Source organism: Lepisma saccharinum, chromosome 4, assembly GCF_977018435.1.
Source record: "Lepisma saccharinum chromosome 4, izLepSacc3.1, whole genome shotgun sequence".
Lineage (NCBI taxonomy): Eukaryota > Metazoa > Arthropoda > Insecta > Zygentoma > Lepismatidae > Lepisma > Lepisma saccharinum.
Window position 1 is genome coordinate 106,695,601 of NC_139232.1, and position 21,146 is coordinate 106,716,746.

General features: G+C 36.0%; 3 protein-coding genes across 6 annotated transcripts in view; 1 reads left to right on the forward strand and 2 right to left on the reverse strand.

The window, feature by feature from the left end:
* The window catches only part of LOC145986712 (selenoprotein N-like), a 202,514-nt gene that overhangs the window by 42,721 nt on the left and 138,647 nt on the right, over positions 1 to 21,146 (reverse strand). The window contains exon 1 of one of the 2 annotated variants that reach the window (XM_083121035.1): positions 1,103 to 1,221. The exons of the other annotated variant lie outside the window; for it this stretch is intronic. The gene's annotated coding sequence lies outside the window, so the exon portion shown is untranslated. Of the gene's footprint in view, positions 1 to 1,102; positions 1,222 to 21,146 lie in introns of those variants that run through there. 2 annotated transcript variants of the gene reach the window in all.
* LOC145986711 (AP-5 complex subunit mu-1-like) lies at positions 1,225 to 14,993 on the forward strand. The gene is made up of 10 exons (XM_083121034.1): positions 1,225 to 1,508; positions 5,113 to 5,231; positions 6,608 to 6,785; positions 7,708 to 7,789; positions 8,140 to 8,274; positions 8,774 to 8,854; positions 9,341 to 9,649; positions 12,631 to 12,942; positions 13,347 to 13,443; positions 14,648 to 14,993. Exons 1-10 carry the CDS (start codon positions 1,450 to 1,452, stop codon positions 14,773 to 14,775), a joined length of 1,500 nt encoding a protein of 499 aa, XP_082977160.1. The 5' UTR covers positions 1,225 to 1,449; the 3' UTR covers positions 14,776 to 14,993.
* The window catches only part of Polr2I (RNA polymerase II subunit RpII15), a 42,956-nt gene continuing 39,670 nt past the window's right edge, over positions 17,861 to 21,146 (reverse strand). For all 3 annotated transcript variants that reach the window (XM_083121818.1, XM_083121817.1, XM_083121819.1), the window contains exons 4-6: positions 19,364 to 19,437; positions 18,375 to 18,501; positions 17,861 to 18,014 (exon numbers count right to left, since the gene is read on the reverse strand). In XM_083121818.1, coding sequence (XP_082977944.1) covers positions 17,952 to 18,014; positions 18,375 to 18,501; positions 19,364 to 19,437 — 264 coding nt within the window. In that variant the 3' untranslated portion in view covers positions 17,861 to 17,951. The remainder of the gene's footprint in view (positions 18,015 to 18,374; positions 18,502 to 19,363; positions 19,438 to 21,146) is intronic.

Genomic DNA, 21,146 nt, shown 5'->3' on the forward strand with positions numbered 1-21,146 from the left:
TTAGGTTCCATTATCACTCCTTTCGTTCAATTTAGCATATACGGACAACATCGGCTTGTAGCAGCAGCAATATCGCGTATTGTGCTCTCGTGCAGAAAGCAAATGGCGGCAGCAGCAATAGCGTGTCGGAAATAATTTTTTAAAAATTAAAAACACTTTAGGAATTTTAAATTGACTTTTTTACTTACTTACGGGGACGAGGTATGCCTACTACGTTAGGTTAGGCCTGTTAGGTTAGGTTCCATTAGCACTCCTTTCGTTCAATTTAGCATATACGGACAACATCGGCTTGTAGCAGCAGCATTATCGCGTATTGTGCTCTCGTGCAGAAAGCAAATGACGGCAGCAGCAATAGCACATCGGAAATAGATTTTCGTAGAAAACCACATGCATTCGCATTAAAATGGATCAAAACTACATTCCCGAACATCAACAACGCTACAGAAAATTATTTGCGTTAGTACTTTCTCCTGTAAATTTGAAGGAATCCGTCTCAGGTATAGTAAAGTGTTACCCTTATTTCTACACCATCGATTTCCAAATTTCCCACCGATTCCGGGCTCCGCCCCTGGGGTAATTGACCTACCGCCCCCAACCGCTAACGCGGCCCCGCCTCCGCTCCGCTCCGGCTCCCCGGCTTTCTCTATAGAGTCCCTGTTAAAGGCATGTTAGAAATTGGCCGGTTTCATCTGCCCCCATATAAGCGCCAAATTTTAAGTGCAGATTCGTGATTACGAGGCCCAAATTAGTAAGTATCCCAAATTTCAAACAAATTGGATAGGTATTGGATAAATTCCCTGTATTGTTAAATTATACCAATATTACACATTCAACAATACAGTTTGCAAATTAAACTACATGTTTTATTACAGCGAATGCAATTGGAAAATAGTACTCTATTTTGATTACAATACAAGCCATGTACAAAAACTCATTTTACAGAACGAAACAATCATGAACAATGTTGTCAAAGATAAAATCAAACTAGCCTATAATATACTTGGACTATTACCTAGTTGTCATGTACAGAACATCTTAATTAAAACCATCCGATCTATTAGTGGTAGTACTGTAATAAGTAAGAATAAGGAAAGTAACCAACCTGCTTCTTCTACTCCCGCACTACACGACGTATCTCTTATGTTTGTAAATAAAACATTTAGGATGATCAGCTGATGTTTATAGTTCGTCAGTTGATCAGATTTTCTTCTTTGTTTACAAACATATTTTTGCCTTGTGCGCCAATTGTGCCTAAAGTGTCGTCTGCAAAGTTGATAACGAGAAGGGATGGAACCCTAGCAAACATAACTTTTTGATATTAGATACGTTTGGTATTTTCTGTAGAAAAGCGAATCGTAAATACGTATATTGAAAATTCGCATGTTGTATTATGGAAATTTATATCATTTGTTTAAAAAATAGCAGACTTTGCGTGGTGAGCAATTCGCCATGAGCATTCGAACCTTGTGGATAGTGTCAGCTAAACGAAATGAAATATTATTCTCAAGGTAAATTAACCAAACAAATACTGAATATCTCCTTCCAGTTATGTACATTTGGTGTGTTATGCAATTTTAACAGTTTCATACATCGGAGACACATTTCTTCAATTTTACACAAGAAACGGTAAATATGCGATATCGCCCGGACGGATTTCTTCAAATTTACAGGAGAAAGTACTTACTGAAATGAGTTTCTTTAGCATTCTGGACGTTCTTGGAGGTATTTTCTTTCACGGAAAGTAAAAACTTCGTAGTTTAATGCTACCGAACAAGAATTAATCACTTTTTACGTAAGAAATTTGCATTGCCTGCCACATTATGCCGTTGTTTCCGTTGTGTGCGTGCAGATGGGGTAAGACTCTACTTTACGTCCTTTTCCTAAGGAATACGTCTCATATATCGTTGGAAAGCTTATTGTATTCAACAACGTAAATCCCAAAGCGAGGAAAAATTACATGGAGGAGGAAATCGATAAAAACCGATGATGTCCGGATATGCGTAATTGAACGTACTGAGGAAATTTTTCGATGATGAAGCAAATATTGAGGGGTAAAATGAGTGCTAATGGAACCTAACCTAACAGGCCTAACCTAACCTCGTAGGCATACCTCGTCCCCGTGAATGGTTCATGTGGCTATCGTGAATGGTTCGTGGGGCTACCCGTGCATAGTTTTTGGAGCTAACGTGAATGGTTTGTGGGGCTACCCGTGCATGGTTTATGGGCTAATGTGAATGGTTTGTGGGGCTACCCATGCATGGTTTTTGGGCTAATGTGAATGGTTTGTGGGGCTACCCGTGAATGGTTAGTGGGGCTATCGTGAACAGAAAGTGTAAAAAGAAAAAGGTACTTACCCGAAGAGATGCCGGCTGTCTGCAAGCACGGTTTTGAATGACGCACTAAATTATTACTGGGGATAAACATATTTTATACTATCTACAAGTTTTTGGAACCTGTTCTTTTTCATGCACCATACACACGCACAACGCACCGAGAACGCAAACGAGCAAAGCACATGCATTCACAACGCGGACACAAAGATGAGCCTGCAGTGTTGTTAACTCCCATCGGTTACCACCAAAAGGCAATAAGGACATAGAGTCTAGCCGCAGATGGCGAGAGCGTTGAAAGTCACGCGATCTCTGCAGTGTTTCCAAACGTGCCTTCTTTTTTACGAAAATTTCTATTTTTAACTATGTTCGCCACGCTTTCTTTTTTCGATGAATTTAGGGGTGAAATGAGTGCTAATGGAACCTAACCTAACCGTGTGTGAATGGTTTGTGGGGCTATCCGTGGATGGTTTTTGAGGCTAACGTCAATGGTTTGTGGGGCTACGCATGGATGGATTTTGGGGCTAACGTCAATGGTTTGTGGGGCTACCCGTGGATGGTTTTTGGGACTAACCTGCATGGTTTGTGGAGGTAAACATGAAAAAAAGAAATCGAAATAGTACGTAATTTTCCGTCATGAAGGTTTGAAACACTGCTTGCACACTGAAAATCGACAAAACACAAGCTGGCGCATCATGACGCACGATGATCCATTACGAGTGCACGCCATATTGTCTATTACAGAAGCGGAACAAGTATGACAAATAATCAATCGTAATATGAAAAGTTGACAGTATTTTATGGAAAAAGGCATAACTTCACCTTAAAAAATGTTCCGCAAGGCAAAATAGGTAAGTACCAGTGGTAAAATTACGGAAATAAATGAGTGAAAGGTGTCCGGGCGTTATCACATATTTACCCAAGAAACTACTTACGGAAATGAGTTTCTCCAAGGTTTACAACGTTTGTGAAGGTATTTTCTTTCATCGTGGAATATATTTGACCGGGAAATCATGTATTTTTCAAGAGAAATATCTCACCGACGCAAAATTGCCATTGCTTTCATTTGCTTGCCCTAAGACAACCAGATGCTGCGTACGTTTGATGACGTAAGCCCCTGTCAGTGTTTCAACCCCCCTTTTTTTACTATGCTTGCCTAACGTAACCAAATCTAATCTAACCTTATCAGAAATGGTTCGTGGGGCTATTGGTCAGCTACCGTGCACAATGGTTCGTGGTGCTATCCGTGAATGGTTTGTGGGGCTATCTGTCAGCTACTACCCAGGCTATATGTCAGCTATCCTTGCATAATGTATAATTTCCACCGGTGACGAACATGATAGTAGGTATTTTTCGGTGAAGAAGGTTGAAACACTGCATACCCACAGAAAGGAATAAAAAAAATGCACTCAGAATGTGAAAAATTGCGTTTGTTTTCGTGTAAAAAGCATAATGGCACCTTGAACTATGTTCCGCAATACAGAAGTGGTAAGTACGAACTATGCGAAACACAAAATATCCGATTTTAATGTGTCTCCAATCTATGAAACTGTTACCATTTTAAGTAAAAAAGTACTGACAGCTGAAACAATATTTTCAGGAGCACCCCTTTAACGTAGAGATACTTGCCAACATTGTAAGTTTCACTTCAAACAGTACAACTAGTCATATAAAATTAAATGATCCCTGCACGACTGGTAACTGAGATAAGAATTTGGCCCAAGTTCCGATTGTTTATGTTCAAAATAATCATAGCACACGGGCATGTTTTACATGGTTCGATTTCTGTTTATGTATGTTAACACATAGTTTGGAGGCTTACTGATTGCTTACTGTCTGTTTTCTGGAGAATTATTTGCCATTCTGCATACCTCTGTATAATTCTTTATTTGTGAACAGCCATACATTTACTGCATTCTTGGATACGGACTGCTGCTGCCATCTACTTTATGTGTGTGCGGTGCAAAGGGGATTACTTCCCTGTGTGATTTTGTTATCAGGTTTGGACCTCTTAGGAGTAATAAAACATCACTAAATGCTCTCGTTGTTAGGTTAAGTGGTTCTCCAACAGGGTTTCATCTATAACTTACCACCCAAAGAAATGTAGAACCATTTTTAGGGCAGGGGGAATGTGAAGGTAATTGAGAACCAAAAATGACTATAATTTAGGCCCCTTGTGAAAATTTATGGGGGAGGGTGATGGAGTATGTGGATAAATCACTGTTTTTAATAAAATACATGTAGGATATTAGCATTCCTGAAAAGAGAAGGGTGGTAAAAAAAATTATCATTCTACTGATCCAGTATTCCAAAGCATTCTTTAATGTCTGATTTGTCCAAAAACAATGAAACATAACACTATTTTAAAGAGGAAGTCATGTATATCTCCAATTAAAATTCTCAGATTAAAAATGTTCATGTTCATTGTGGTTAATTCATAACACAAAAAAGACAACATTTACTGTACCGTACATTCTTTCCTAATCTACAAAGCATCCAAACAAACTATAATAGTAGAAATCAATGATCTTTCTGAAAAGCTCTGAAATTGACAGAAAAGTGATGTCAATCTCATTGATTAAATTATTGCTTACGGTAGAGTAAAGAAACTGTCCTGAAGAGATATTACAAACTAAGACAACTATTCTTTACAGCAGGAAAAAATACTGGGGGAAGCAAAGTGGTATGCTATTACCAAAATATGTTGATTATCTACTTAATATGTAAGCATTTAATGTGTAGTATATTTTCATGTTATTTTTTTATTTGTATTTTTTTTTAGATATTTTGGTACAGTGGAGGCAAAAGCAAGAGCTGTATTGGCTGACATCTACGTACCATTGCCTTCAGAAAACGAGTTTGTGCAGTCGTTGCTAACTGAAATAGGACTTTTGAAGAAAGGTAAACTATTATATTTTTATGTAATTATATTATTGTGCTTAAATCATAGATTCAATACAAAACTCAGAGCTGCATTTACTGTGCAGACACAGTACTATTCAAAAACCATTAAATAAATATTCCATGGCTTACAGGTTCTTGAACATCAAATAGATATCAGATGTTTATTTTTTGTACATAGCTTAAAAATGGATATTATTTAAGTGACAGAAGATAGTACCATTGGAGCGTTAGTCCACTAAATTTTATATTTATATCTAATAGTTTCTGAGTATTGTTGTTGATTAGATCAGTTAAGGGTAAAACTTCAATAGCGTCCCAACGGATTTCTTCATTTTTACACAAGAAACTACTTACCGAAATGAGTTTCTGTAGCATTAAGAAGTTCTTGTTGGTATTTTCTTTCATCGAGAAAAACCGATGTTGTCCGTATATGGTAAATTGAACGAAATGAGTGCTAATGGAACCTAACCTAACCTCGTAGGCATACCTCATTCCCGTGATGGATCGTGAATTTTTGGGGCTAACATTAATGGTTTGTGGGGCTACCCGTGGATGGTTTTTGGGGCTAACGTCATGGTTTTAATAATTACTCTTTATGTCAGAAATTGAACTTTTTTTTTTCATGAAAAAAACAAAATAGGACCTTGAAGAATCTTTCGCAATGCAGAATAGGTAAGTACGAATGTTAAAAATGACGAAATGAACAAGTGAGAGGTGTTGGGACGCTATCGAAGTTTTACCCAGTTAAGTGGACCAATTATTTGATGCAATATGTGTATCTATGTGTGTGTGTGTGAACTTCTTTTAATTATTTGACTACCATGGACAAATTGACCAATGCAAACAATATCATGTTTAACAAGCATTTGGTAGGTGTTGAACTTGAACAGGATTTTAGATCATCACATTTGTTAGATTCCAAGATATTGCAAAGTCATTTCAGATAACTTGTCTCTCAAAACCAGAAAGAGGGGCTGATCGAATTAATTTATCTTGCATTGAGCTGTAATTTGGAAAATCTCGCTCATCAAATTGTGCGTTTGTAGCTTTGATAATTTTTGAGATATTAATAGCTTACATGCATGGACAGACAGACAGTTCCAAGCTATTAGTGTACTTGTTTAAGTATTTTATACATGCATACATATTTTTTTTTTAAGTTGACTTTATGCTCCCATAAGGTAATCATGACTGGACCTACACTTTACAATGGAATTTGAGCTTCTGTGATCTCACCACGGATCCCTGTTGATTACAGGACAATACCATTACCACTACAGTATTGGAGAGGCATCATGTATATGCATGCATGGACGGTTGTTAATACTTTCCATTATTTGATTTAAAAAAACGTATTTTGTGTTTTTTTACAGATGAATTTGTGGAATCCAGAAATAGCTGCGACAAACCTATACAGCTTCCAGTATTTCAGGTTCCTCTTGCTAGTGGAACATTGTGGCCAGTAGTGGTAATGGAACATGGAGAGTTGATATACTGTGCTTTGCCTTTTGTGGAAACCAATTCTCAACATACCAAACAGTTGGCAGACCTGTAAGTATTTTGTTTCATCGATTTATAATTTACACAGAGGAATATTATAATACAGAGATTATACTACATTGGCCTATTATCGTATATATCATATTTTCTATGAAGAGAAGTAAGTGTTACAGCCGGACCCTGTGGCCGAGTGGTTAGCACATCACGCTGCGATGCCAAGGGTCCTGGGTTCAAATCCCGCTCGGGCTTTGTTGTTTGTGAATGTCCATTCATCAATTTCATCACTCATCCCCACATCTTCACAAATTAGCCAAGATGCACAAAACACGAAGTAAAATAAACTAAATCAATCGATCAATCAAAAAAGTAAGTGTTTCAGAATCTGTAATCTACGAGTTCAGCCAGTGGCGTGCCCAGGATTTTCGAAAGGGAGGGGTTATGTGTACATTTTTTTAGCAGTCAGTCTTCATTTCATCTTGCCATATTTCCCTGCCTTTGACGTTCTTTTATTTTTAAATACTGGACCAAAAGTGGGGGGGGGGGTTATAACCCTCCCCTTGGGCACACCACTGGGTTCAGCATACAGACAGGCATTTCACAGAACATGTTACGATTTCAGCAGCAGCATAACTTTGGGGGAACAGAACACGAATATGAGATTCCAGAAAGTTTTTAAAAATGCCCTTAACATGTAAATTTTAATAAACCTGAAAATTTTGGAGGGGCTAGAGCAAGCAAGATATTCAGATCGCCTTTGCTACAATTTCATATTCCAAGTATTCAGCCAGCCTCTGTGGCAGAGTGGTTAGCGCAATGCACTAATGCGCTGCAAGGCCAGAGGTTCCAGTTTTGAACTCAGGTCAGACATGAATGTATCATTGTGTTTGTCCTATCACCAGTTCATCGTGTATCCTCATTGTCACAAATAACAGAAATATAAATATATTCTAAATATTTTAAATGTTAATTTCAGACCATGTGTATCAACTGCCTTGGATATTCTACAAGGCTTAGCACAATGTGTTGTTTCATCAGGAGGCAATAGCATACCATTCGTAAGTGGTTTAAGTATGTAGTTATTATGTATTGATTGATATTTATCCAAACTTCATAGCATATTATAAAAACAAAAAAATAAGTTCACAAAATTAGTGCTAAAGTAATGGAAGTATGAATTTAAACTGCATCTGAGAACATGTATTTGAATTATGTAGCTAGGAGACCATTAATTTATTAATTAATTAATTTCTAGAAATGTATAACTTTTTGACACAATCAGAGCATCATTTTTAATTCATTTCAAATTTTAATAGTGATGAAATTGGAAATAAAAGTACAAATATTTATTTCTAAAAATGTGTTCATTTAATTGACTCTTGAAATAATAACTTTTAATTTTTAATAGAGTACAACATGCAGAAACGAGATATTACAATTTGTTGCGACATCTCTACCTTTTGGTCAGCCAATTTGCTGTGATGCCTTCCTCATGAAGAACTTATTGGATCCGAAAGAACCCCCAGGAAGAGGTAAAGTCAAGGTTAGTAAAGTAGTTCCAAAGAATGTGAAAAAACCAGCAGAGTTCATGTAGAGGTAGCAGGAGTGATTTAATTGGAACACTATTAAGCCTTGTTTCCATGTTTAAAAAAAACACTATAGTAATTTAAGCATAATTCACATTGAACAATGGATCTTGACAGCAATTTATGTATATTTCTGTGCATCAGAGAGGCAACCAACAATTTAATTATATATGTTCACACAAAAATATACTTTTTAACATATCTGTCATAAGGCCTTTATCCAATGTGTGTGTGTGTTACTTCTGAAATTTAGTTTTTCATGTACAAAACGTATTTGATGATACTTGATGCTTGCTCTTCCCTGAACAAACAGCATTTCTCGAATTGGAGCAACATAAAAGGAATAGATGTGTAGAAGGCAGATTTTAGGTAAGCTTCTTTCATATGTTAATATTAAAAGTTGTTCTTGTACTAATATAAGTAGGAATTGTGGTAATCTTTTTTCACTTGTTATAGCAACCTGTATGGAATCCTGTACCACATAAAGGAAAGTCCCAGCTTACGCTACATATTAAGGAGGAAGTGCGATCATCACAGGTAAATTGGCACTTGTTTCTACCAAAAGATTCATACAGGGTGGTGCATAAGTCAGTGTACATTAAAATGCTTTTCAGTGCATTCTTGTAAATATATGGGCCACCCTATATATTAAGTATTTGCTAATTGTGGACTTGTATATTAATATCACCAGTTTAGTTGATATTCTGCTGGAATCTGCTGATTTAGACATATCTGTGTATTTACCGATAATTGTACCAATCCAATGTTTTTATAAATTGTCTGCAATTTAGTGCAAATTTCTGCCATTGTGTTATTTGTTTTAGTGGATATAATGATTTGATGCATGTTTTGTAAATATCTAAATGCAAGCATAGGGAGCAATGGGAATCCATGTTCTAACAATGATTTTGCACCATGGGGTTAGATTAAATTCTAGACAGCAGTTTGTTTTGTTGAACATACAATTAAACAAATGCAGCTTTCACCAAGAAGTTCTGTATTTAAATCTTGCTTTCTTTTCAGCACAACCAATCAAATGCCCCAGATATAGTGGAGGTGTATGGAACAATAACCTGTAAAGCTGAGGTTGAGGGCACAGTGCCGGAAATCACTCTTGCATTAGGCCACACTGGATCACAGCCGAATAACCCTGTGAAACCTTTGGATGGTTTGTGCTTTGACCGATCTGTCCTAAGTGTAGAGAGTAACAAAACAAACTCTGGAGAAAATACAAGAATAAGGTTTCATCCTTCATTGTCGCAAATAACGCTGTGCCATTACACTTTACCGCAACCTGTGCAGCCACCAGTATATGGTGCTTTGAAATTGAGAGTAAGTCAAATCAATTGTGAAATTCTTTTCTCTATCTTAAGAATAACTGAAATTCAGTGATGGAAGATACATCAAATCATCACTTGAAATTTTCATCCATGAAGATGCATTTGATAGACTGAAATGGGACTAAAAATGAGATTTATGCTTTGTGACTTTCAGATATAATTTATGCCTAATTAAGTGGGAAAATTAATTTTATAATTGTATGCTAATTATATGTTCCAAAGGTGGGGATTATCCTGCAAAATTCCAGTATGATTATGCAGTATGAAAAATGAAAATCGTACATGTATTACACATGCCCCAAAAATGCTAATACTACAAATTTTCTAGTAATTCATATGTAAGTGTAAGTCTTGTCTTAGATCTTATATTTTAAGATTGTTTAAGCATAAACCATGTTTTAAATAAAAAGTGAAAGGCATTAGAAAAGGTTTGTATTCAATAAAAACTAGTCTGAACCAGCGCTGATACTTTTACAGATTGCACTAATACCAATTGAACATTATAATTAAAATTCATGCTTAGAGCATTTATAAATATTAATATGTGAGTATTCTACTGCAATTAGATCACATCAATTTACCAGAGTATTGCTTAAAAAATTAAAGAATTACATAGGAGATGATTGGATTATCAGAATATCTTATACGAGGGGAGTTCAACAATTATTGTCCCTAACATAGAAGAAATGATCCGAAACAACTGAAATTTTTTATGTCATGTATAACTCTTTGAATGATTACACACAAAATCTCAGCCATGTAGGGTCTATAATGTAAATGTTATGTTATGTTTTTCAGGACAAGGTGAGCGTGAGTACCGAGGGTACCGAGAATGTTATCCATTGATCAAAAGCGTGACCGAGTCCGCTGTTCAGAGGCAAATTTGGCCTTGTTTAAGAGAAACCCGGGTTAACTTTCTTGGTAGATGTGTGACCTTAGATGAAACCTAGGTACACCATTATGACCCTGAATCAAAACAACAGAGCATGCAGTGGTGGCACCATGATTCTCCGCCCCAAGAAATTCAAGACGACTGCCATCAGCTGGCAAGCTTTTTGAGATGCCAAGGGAGTATTGTTCATTGACTACCTCCAAGGCAAAAAGACAATCACAGATGACTATTATTCGCAATTGATTCCAAAAGTGAGGGATGCAATCAAGGAGAAATGCAGAGGGGTGTGTCACAGGAAAGTGCTGCTGCTGCAGGACAATGCTCCAGCCCACAGAAGTCACCTTACAGCCACCACTGTTGCTGCTGCTGGATTTGAACTAATCAAGCACCCTCCCTACTCTCCAGATCTTGCCCCAAGTGACTTTCACTTGGTCCCAATACTGAAGCAGCACCTGCGGGGGACCACCTTTGCCAGCGATGTGCATGTTATGCATGCTGTCGAAGAATGGCTTCTAGCACAGCCATCACAATTTTTTGAAACTAGTATTCGTGCCCTAGAACATAGGTGGGAAAAGTGGATTACAGTGATGGTGGACTATATGGAAAAATGACATAAAATTATATGTCAGGGACAATAATTGTTGAACTCCCCTCGTATTTGATTATGAAGTTCATATTTGTTACAAAATGAGAGAATTACATATTTTGCATAATTTACAGGATAATTTGTGAACACCTCATGATACCTGGATGTGGGAAATGTATGATATTGATTCAACTCTAATAAAAACACATGTAAACCATGTTCCATGATTGCTTAGACATTTCAATTAACAGGGTTCCTACACAAAATCATGCAATTTTTTCCAGGACTTTTCAAGGATTTTCTACAATTGCTCCAGGACAAGTGTAGAAAGTAAGCATGGTAAAATACACATCATTACATATTTTCTTTTATTAAAAAAAAATAGTTCTAAATTTTTTTAATGCGGGCTCCCAACTCCCCTACACCTGCTCCTTTCCACACCTTTCATTTCTTAGTATAAGGAAGGTTATTTAATTTTTACAATAATACAGAAAAAATACAAAGGTAGAAAAAATAAACACAAGTATATATAAGTTTATAAAAAATTACCATCTTGTATTACAAATAAACAAGAATAATATCCTTGGAAAACTTGGAATATTTAGGATAGCAAACCCTTTTTTTAACCATTATTATCATCATATTTTCTACCTCTGAGCGATACAAAATAATACAAAAGCGTGGGGCATTATACTTCAATCACAGAAATAATACTTATCACAAAACTATGACTACAGTATACAGCAACGTGACATAAGTAAATAAACCAGTCATGACACTGGCCTGTTTTAAATGAAAACTTATTGTAATTCATACAAATCAAATGGGGCAAAGGAATTTCCAGGACAATCTCCAAAATTCCAGGTAAAGCTTGGAAAAATGTGAAATTTCATAACATTTCCATGCCTGGAAGGAATATTTTAAAATTCCAGGTTTTCCAGGATGCATAGGAACCCTGAATTAATTAATTTCAACATTAATTCTTCAGTAAAAAAAACTTCTTACGTCACGTGATGGCAACATACTAGATAAACACAACACAAAACACACAAACAACGTGATAAAAGACACTTTAAAACTTTGTCCAAGCTTTCGACTCCATCTCCATGAGTTATCATCTGGGCTGGTCAAGAGACGTCAAAGACACGATTATGGTTCCACTGACGCTACTCGTTGTGTATGTCGGAAGATGTTTGTTTGTTTAACAAACTTAAAAACCAATCTCCCTCAGCAAGAACTTACCAACACTGCAAGACCACGACGACATCTTCCTGACACAGGGAGTAGCTTCAGCGGAACCACAAATGTGTCTTCTTTGCTGTCTCTCAACCAGCCCTAATGATAACTGAAGAGATGAAGTCGAAAGCTTGGACAAAGTTTTAAATGTCTTTCATCATGCTGTTGTTTTTAACTATTAATTCTTCAATGCTATTTGTAGAAAAAACAATATGGAATCTATCTATTCAAGTAATTGTTCTACATACATATTTTTCAGGTGAAAGGCAGCACAGCCACTCTATTACTTCAGTTGCAATTGAATAGGTCAGTGAAGAACATATTTCAACAGCTAGAAGCCCACATGCCATTTCATAGCCTTGGCATTATCTGTGATCTGAAAACTAGCACATCTGTTGGTTCTGTATACGTTTCGTCTGATCGCCATATGTTAGTTTGGAATTTGGGGCCAAAATTCTCTTCCAAAACATTAGATGCCTCGTTAAATGCTATTGTTAAAGTCAAGAGAAAGCAGGCTTTGGATGAGGTCACTGTCGATAACTTTTTGGATGAGCAAAGTGTGTTTGCACAGGTGAGCATGAAATCTTTTTTTTTTTATTTCTTCTGTTGCTAACATATGGTCAAGCTAAACTGGCAGCCATGAAATTAGTGGTTAATATTTTATAATGTTATGCCTTGTCTCATGCTTTATGTGTACTTACCGATACTAAGATGATATAAAATGGGCCAGGTGAGAGGCACACCCAGCTTCTAACACATCATGTAAATGGGTTGCTAACAACCCTAAACCTGGCCTCCTAACCTAACAACGTAGGCATTATTAGAATTGTAATTATGAAAATAATGCATGTAAGTTAGTTAGGAGGGTTGTTTGGTGCTATTTGAGAAACACTTTCGCCAAGTGTTAGCTGTTGGAATGCCCTGCACCAAACTCAGATATAAAGCATGCAGAATTATTATTTTATTACTTTTCAGCTCGTTTTCAAAATAATGGATTATACATATAGTGGCTGCAGAGTGGATCCCCAATCCATAATGGCTTCAACATCAGCAAAGATTAGGTATTCCATGTGTAAGTATAAATAGTATAACACAAATTAAGATGAATTCTCCTTTGACAGCTATCAAAATATCCCGTGTAAAGTTATGGACCCTTCTGGGTTGTAATAACCCAATTGACTTTCACTGCAATGATTACAACCCAGAAGTGTCTATGACTGTACAATGGAATGTCAATATAAAATTTTAGAGGACTATGGCTCAAAATTTAGTGTAGGAAACTGGAATCCTGAAAAAAATTATAGCATTTTGTGTATTATGATCACCAAGATAATATGTATAAAGGTATAAAGGGAGAAAATGTTGAATCAAGCAACTTAAAATCAGGATTTCACTGTAGTTATTTTCTGCAGTAACACTCCCTCCTCCCCCTTTCCCAAATGACATAAGGTACGACAATTTCAATTCTAAAGTACCTTTTCATGTCATCTAACATATACATTGTGATGCTCGGAGTTTTATGCCAGTATTTGGAACTAAGCCTGAGCTGATACCGATGATGATGTAACGGTTGGAATTTATTTTCAGATCCGGCATTTTGGACTTTCACGGACTCTTTAAAAATGCTGTGACACTTTCAAGAGTCTAATTATCCTAGAAATTATGCAAAATTAGAAGTTTCTTTCTATTGTGCATCACAAAAAAGTTTTGTGGGTAATAAACTGAATTTTTTGATAAATTTAATACTCTGATGTAATTCTCAAATATTTAAAGAAAAAACTCTGGTTAATTGATGCATATAATTAGTGAAATACTTAAACATTAACCTATACTTACATGAAATTTAGAAAATTTCAAAGTAATTTTAAACTGCATTTACCGCATCCTTCATGAATTAACCTATACTTTGAAAAACTTTTAATTATTACAATTTTCAAGCATCGGTATTGGTGGGAATCTGCAAGAGTATCGGTTTAAGTGGTATCTGCTCAGTTCTAAAACGAAGTTACTTTTCCGTACATTTTTTAACCAAATACAATTCACACACACAAAACATGTTATACGTGTTATATTTCATACAGAATAAACCCAAACACTGGTTTCATAGGCACACTACAATTTTTTTTTTGTACGTGGGCATCGTAATGAATTCTTGGATATTTGAAGATTGAGTTTTCATCAACAATTTTTTTTTAATTTTTTTTTTGCTTGTTTTATGAAATGCTCTATTTGTTATGTTAGCAATACCAACTAATTTCTGTTATAACAAATTTCAGCTTCAGAATTCCTATCCGGCCAGTACAGAATATGGAATAGTCAAGGAAATGTTCCAAGTGTTGCCTACCCTGTTCAAGAGCTCAAGGAATTATTAATTGCTGAAGAAAATGAAAGTTTGCTGGTTTAATAAGAATCAAATACAATCAATCAAGATAGTTTTACGTGGGATATTCCAACCATTTCGTATGTGGAATTGCAATTATATAATTTTCTTATACATGGGCTTTCAACAAGGTCTTTCGTATATCTGTGATTGTTAATTTCCCTATTTTGTAATGAAGTGTTGAGTAACTTACAAATTCTTGTATGTTTTTATATTTTAAAGGCCATTAAAGGTATTTATTGTAGTTAGATGTATTGTGATTGTGACTTACAATACCCAGGTGTGATGCCAGGGTTTCCGAGTTCAAATTCCAGCCTGGGCATGGTGTTCTTTGTGAGTGTCCATTCATCATATCATCACTCATCCTCATTTTTGCAATTAGCCAAAAGTGGCAGAAAATTAAAGTTAAATAAACCAAACCAAAAAGCCCAGAGTTGGCTTAACCTTTTGATCTATTGATATTATAACTGCATTTTATTAATTTGCAGAATGATTATTCTCTTCAGTAAGTGAACAATGATATACATGCTCTTGCACTGCAATACAAAATTTTTAATAGCTTATACAGGCCTGTCAGCATGTGCATTTTACAGTTCTGTCTGTAGATATTGCATACTTTCATATTTATTAGGCTCTGAAATACAGGACATTGCCAATCATGTAACTATGAGTGCAGTACACTTGAACATGGGAGACCAAACGAGTTTGAGCGAGCGAAAGTGGTCCCATGCAGCACTGTTAAGAGTCTGCATCAAATCTCCTGCATTTGGCGATAACCAATAGCAGTGCACTGCAGCGGTGCCATGTCGAAATCTCACACGGAAAAAGAGACAGTGTGGTTGAGCAAAACACCTTGTCACGGAACAAGGCAACGCCGCACGTCTGTGATTCGCTGGTGCTGTTCAGCCGTTGAAGGCCATATGCAGGAGATTTGATGTACACTCTAGTAACTATCATATTCTGGGAAACAGAGTGGTCCTTACTAAATCTGAATGTCTGGCAGCCTTAAATAATATCAGTTTGGGAGATAGATAGAAAAATGGAATGTATGTTCCAAAGTTCATGCTGAACACACACTAAAATAGTGTCTGCTGACATATTACACAACTCTGGGGTCTACACTGTTTCCAATCAGATGGTTAAAGTTTACAAATGAATAAGGCTAAGATTTTTATGCTTTTTTTAAAAAAAGAAAAAAAGCCCAATACATTGCTCTGGTATATGTTCATCGGATTCATGACAAAAGGAGACAAAGAAAGCATCTATGATGGGGTATTTTAGTGCATTTTTAAAAAAACATTTGTGCTCTTTTTTAACCTTTAGCTGCCTGACGGTCGAAATTTCGACAACCACATGTGAACCCCTTAATGCCGGATGGTCGATATTTTGACCAGCAGCGTGCAGCAGCAATTAGTGTGCAATTTCTAAAAAACTACACACGATATTTCAGTTATGTCTTTTTTTGATCTTTAGTATACATACGAAGGTATGACATATTCGAATTACAAAACAATACATCCATTGGTACTACTATTAACAAGCAAAGTTTGAAAATGTCCTTTGTTTCCCTTCGTTACCACCACATTATTATGGGATACTTCTAAGAGTTACTATAACTTGTAAACTACTGCATCTTTTTGAAAAAAATAAATTCTACAAACAAGAATGAGTAAAAAGAAACATTTTATGCAACATCCGACAATTAAGGATTCAGGGGGAATCAAAGACCAGATTGCCGAAATTTGCCCTGTCCACGTGTTACCACATGGCAGCAATTAACGTGTCATTTCTTGAAAACTATACACTGTATTTCAGTTGTTTTTTTTGTTCCTTAGTTTATGCATAATATACTGTAATTACAAAACAGTACATCCATTGTTACTATGGGATAAATTGAAGATAAAAGGCTATAACTGCTGAACTACTGCATCTTTTTGAACAATTTAAATTCTAAATGTAAGAATGCAAAATTTCCGAACCACTTTTTTTTACAGTTGCAGCACGTGCATTATATATCCTCATAGAGTGGTCTTTTGTCGTGCTTCCCTCAAAACTAGTCCATCCAGTGTCCATAGTGCCAATTCTAGAAGTGAAATTCCGGACATTGTCCAGAAGCTTGCAACACTACCGCTTCATATAAGGTTGTTATTTTTTTACTCTGATTTCAATGAAACTTTGCACCGTTGTAGGATATGTACCACTGCTACAAACTACATTTTTTCATTCACTTCGGTCCATTGAGAGGGCTTTTTTTTTTAAAAAAAAAAAAATCCACTTCTTCTGCATTTAACAAATGTATGAATTTTACCTCCGCTAAACACCCAGTCTTTAAGAAAGAAAATGAAACAAATTTCATCTGTCTATGACAATTAGCTCTTGAGTTACGATTTATTTTTTTGTACTTCACAGCAAGTTTGAAAAGTGCACGCTTGGAAATGTGCCGGCGTGAACGGGAATACAGGCATGCAAGAGGTCCAGTGGCTAAAGGTTAATGTTTGCACAAGAGAAATTTCATGTTTTTATTTATTTTCTTAAAAAGGAACCCACTTGTTTCTTGTCAGTACAACTTAGGTACAACCATGAAACTGGTAAATCCGTTCTTCTTCTGCAATAAAGAGACCTAGTGAAAAACTGACAAGTGACTTAGAAAAAGTTTGCGGGAAAGGAAGTGGCCAAGAAAATGTTTCTAGTTGTGAAAAAAAAACGAAGGATTTAGTGAACTAGGTTCAATTACTGACGTTTTGTCTGGAGAAATTTAAGCTGATGACAGTTTACTTGAAGTATGCTCCACTAGTATCAATAGGGTTGAAAAGGAGCTTCTCAATGATCAAGTCAAATCTACGTATGATGTTAGCAGTGCATTGTAATGCACGACTGGTGAAATGAAGAGGAAAGTTCATTGTAAAAGAACATTTGGAAATTTTATGTGGTATCACTGCATATTTATTGTGCATTAAAATCCTAGCCCTATTAATGAGAGAGCAAAGGAACTGACAACATGGTGCTATTCACAAAACTTTCCTCTGCGAACAAGATGAAACACACACTCCCATTTCATAACAGTGCGTTAACCACAGGAAAAAGTTTATAAATTAAAAATTACTTTGTACAAAGGAAACTTTTATTTATAACTTACAGATTACATTATGCTTAAACTGGAGAGAAAGAAAGAGATCAATAAAAAAAAATGTTTCACATGATCATTCTGTCCATCTGTGGGTGCAATGTTGGTTTGTGCACACATAATACAGCCTCATCTCTTCCTGAAATAAAGTAAAGGTTTCATTAATACTTTTAAACTTCATACAAACTGGGATTAGCTTCATGTACAAAGCAGCTTATATTTACTTTAAGTGGTATATTACTACTGTTTCATTTAATTTCCTTAAGTTATGAATATGATAACTTTCCTAATCTTTAGCACTTAACGTCAAGGCTCTTTTGAACAGAAAATTTGAAATTTATGCTCTACTCATAAATAGAACAATATATCAGAAGCTTAGAATGGTAGAGTTAAGAATCAATCAACCTCTAGCACATATCAGGCCCTAAGGTCTTTCTTCAACAAAAATAAAGTGTGTGCAGTGTTGCAAATTACTACAATAAATACTAGTTAAACTTACTTCAGCTCTCCTTGTCTGGGCTTGAAAAAATACAGCTTCCCTGTGGTTACACTTGGGGCATGGGTGATCTTCCGTCCTTGGCAAAGTGGGATCAGAAATCACGTCTGATACAATGTGGGTTAACTCACTGCAAGAAACAAGCAAATACAGGCGATTTTCAAAATTTATGGAAAGAGTCAAATAAATCAAGATTGTAATGCCCAAGAATTTAATTTCCTATGTTTCTACATTGTTTTTTGAACTGAACAGTTCGGTCATAGTTGGTTGGGGGGCGGGTCTTAACCCCCTCTTTGGCCCTGCAAAAGATAGCACATTATAGGACTGATTACTAAAACACATACATAATATATCTTTATGAAAATCCTGGGCACCCACTGTATGTATATCTATATGCAACTGGCAACTTAATTCATTACAATATAGTTTTACTAGCTATTAGATCTACTTGAAATTCTTCTGAATTCCACACAATCATTCATAATTACTGAAGAAATTCTTAAAGAAAATTTTTGTACTGCACCAAAAGATTATTCTGTTTACTTGAATGCATATCCCTTGTACATTCTGTCACACATAACAAAGACGTTGTTACTTTCTCAGATAATGAAAAGCCTCAATCAGTTCGTTACATCTATTTCCCATATATACTACAGAACCAAAAACTGCAACAATTTTTTTCCTTCCTTCAAACATATCTCTTGGGCTTACAGTTGCATTCATTAACCACATATATAGCTGGTTGGGCACTTTGAAATATAAATGCCAAATGATAAGTTAGTAAATAGTAATATATGTTAAAAATTAAGAGACTAAACAGAACCAATGTGACCCTGTGCCAGCCTGTACAACACACTATGACTCCTGTGGTCCTATGTTCAAAGCCTAAAAAGAAACGAAATTTAAAGAAGACTTAATTTTTATCCCCATTGTTACAATTAACCTAACAAGGTAAAAAATAACCAGAATAAAATCACAACACATGTACTTACTCGATTTCGTGCATGATTTTGTTCACATATATGCAGTTGCTGTCAGCTAGTTGTTTGTAATCACAGTTGCGGCACTGTTCAAGACAAAGAGAATCATTAGCTATAGATTAGCACTAATTTGGAAAGTAAATCTGCATTTAATATTTCCCTAAAGCTTTATCATGTGTAAATTACACTAAAGAAATTTAAATTACTACTCATGAACTTCACGTTCCTTTGTTGAACCTCCAGTTATGATAATCCTCATAATCAGAACAATGCTAATAAAAATGTCCTATAATACAGGATATTTTATAATTCTCCCCAGAATTTCCACTCAATACAAAAGGAACGAAGATAGACACAAAAGAAACATGTCATTAGATGTGGACACCCAGTTGGCCTAGTTATTTAGCAGTGCACAGGCAACCAAGCTGTGAGAATTTCCTGTTCTGAAGGAAACTTCATTGTACTGTCATTATTGACTCATTTTTTGGCAAATTCCAACAAGCAAGATACTTTTCTTCACCTGTACACACCACGATTCCAACACTGGTGGTCATAGTGGAGAAAAGGCACTGGTGTGTTCTTTTCCATAGAAGTTGGTGACTTCCCACATCTAATGAAATGCTTCTTTCTGCTATGTCCATCTTGGGGGCTTTTTTATTGATTCAAGAGACCCTGGAGGGAATTATGAGTTACTGGGCTGAGCTGATACCCATACCAACACAATTAAAATATCCAAAAATTGCATTAAAATACCTGTTATGTAATCACAAAATACAGTTTTTTTGCGTATTGGCAGTGCCTGAAGTGGAAAATGTTAGCTGGAGGAATGTTTGGTCGAGCCTTGGGTTTAGCTGCGGGGATACTATCAATTCAAGCACTGAAAATTGGTGTAAAATCAATGGAAACTTTGAATTTTGCATAACTTCCAGGATAATTACACTGAAATTTTGTGGAACCTGTGAATCATCAAGCTGTCAGAAAATTGTTGGTAAATAAAATCCAACTAATGCTGATAGGTCGACACTGGTATCAACTCAGCTCTAATGAATTAACCTGTATTTTCCAAACTTGAATCATACATCAAGGGTATGTGGTGCGAACACTTTTCATCTTATTTTTAATAAAGATATAATGGTAGTAATGATGAAAGCACTGACCAAAAGTGAGTTCTAACTTATAATTTGCCCTCTACTATACCTTCATGCTTAATTACTCCTTACAACAACTTCTTCCCTCAATTCTGCATTAAGTTTGAAGTAATTTTGCATAGAGTGTGGTATTGTATGATGCAGAAACTCGGATGCTATAGTAAGTGTAAGCAACTAAAAACCTTAGAACTTATGGAGGATGAGAAATTGTCCGATAAAGTAGGAAACAACAGTGGCAAAATTTAGTGAAAAAAAAGAGCACCATTGGAAAAGTGACCAGGAGCAGAGTTAAAATTATTGGGACACTTGCCTAAGAAGGAACTGCCTGCTACATGGTGCACGAGTGCTACTGGGTTTTTCAGATTATGTTTAAAAATTATTTTTTTTTTAAAAATGAAATAATTTTTTACCCTGGTACTAATGCATCATAACATTCAATTTGTATTGCTTTGTAACATGTCCCAGTCATCTCTGGAGCAGGCAAATGAAAACAAGTCTGCGCAAGTAGTGATGCGAGAATGCTCCACCAATGAAGTCGTGAGAGGGAACTGGATTGCGTTGAGGGGGTTAAGCGACTGCAGTTACCAGCCTTCACAGCAGCGTGTACTGCTTCACTCTGCCCACTCGATTTCCTACCGTTCTCTGAC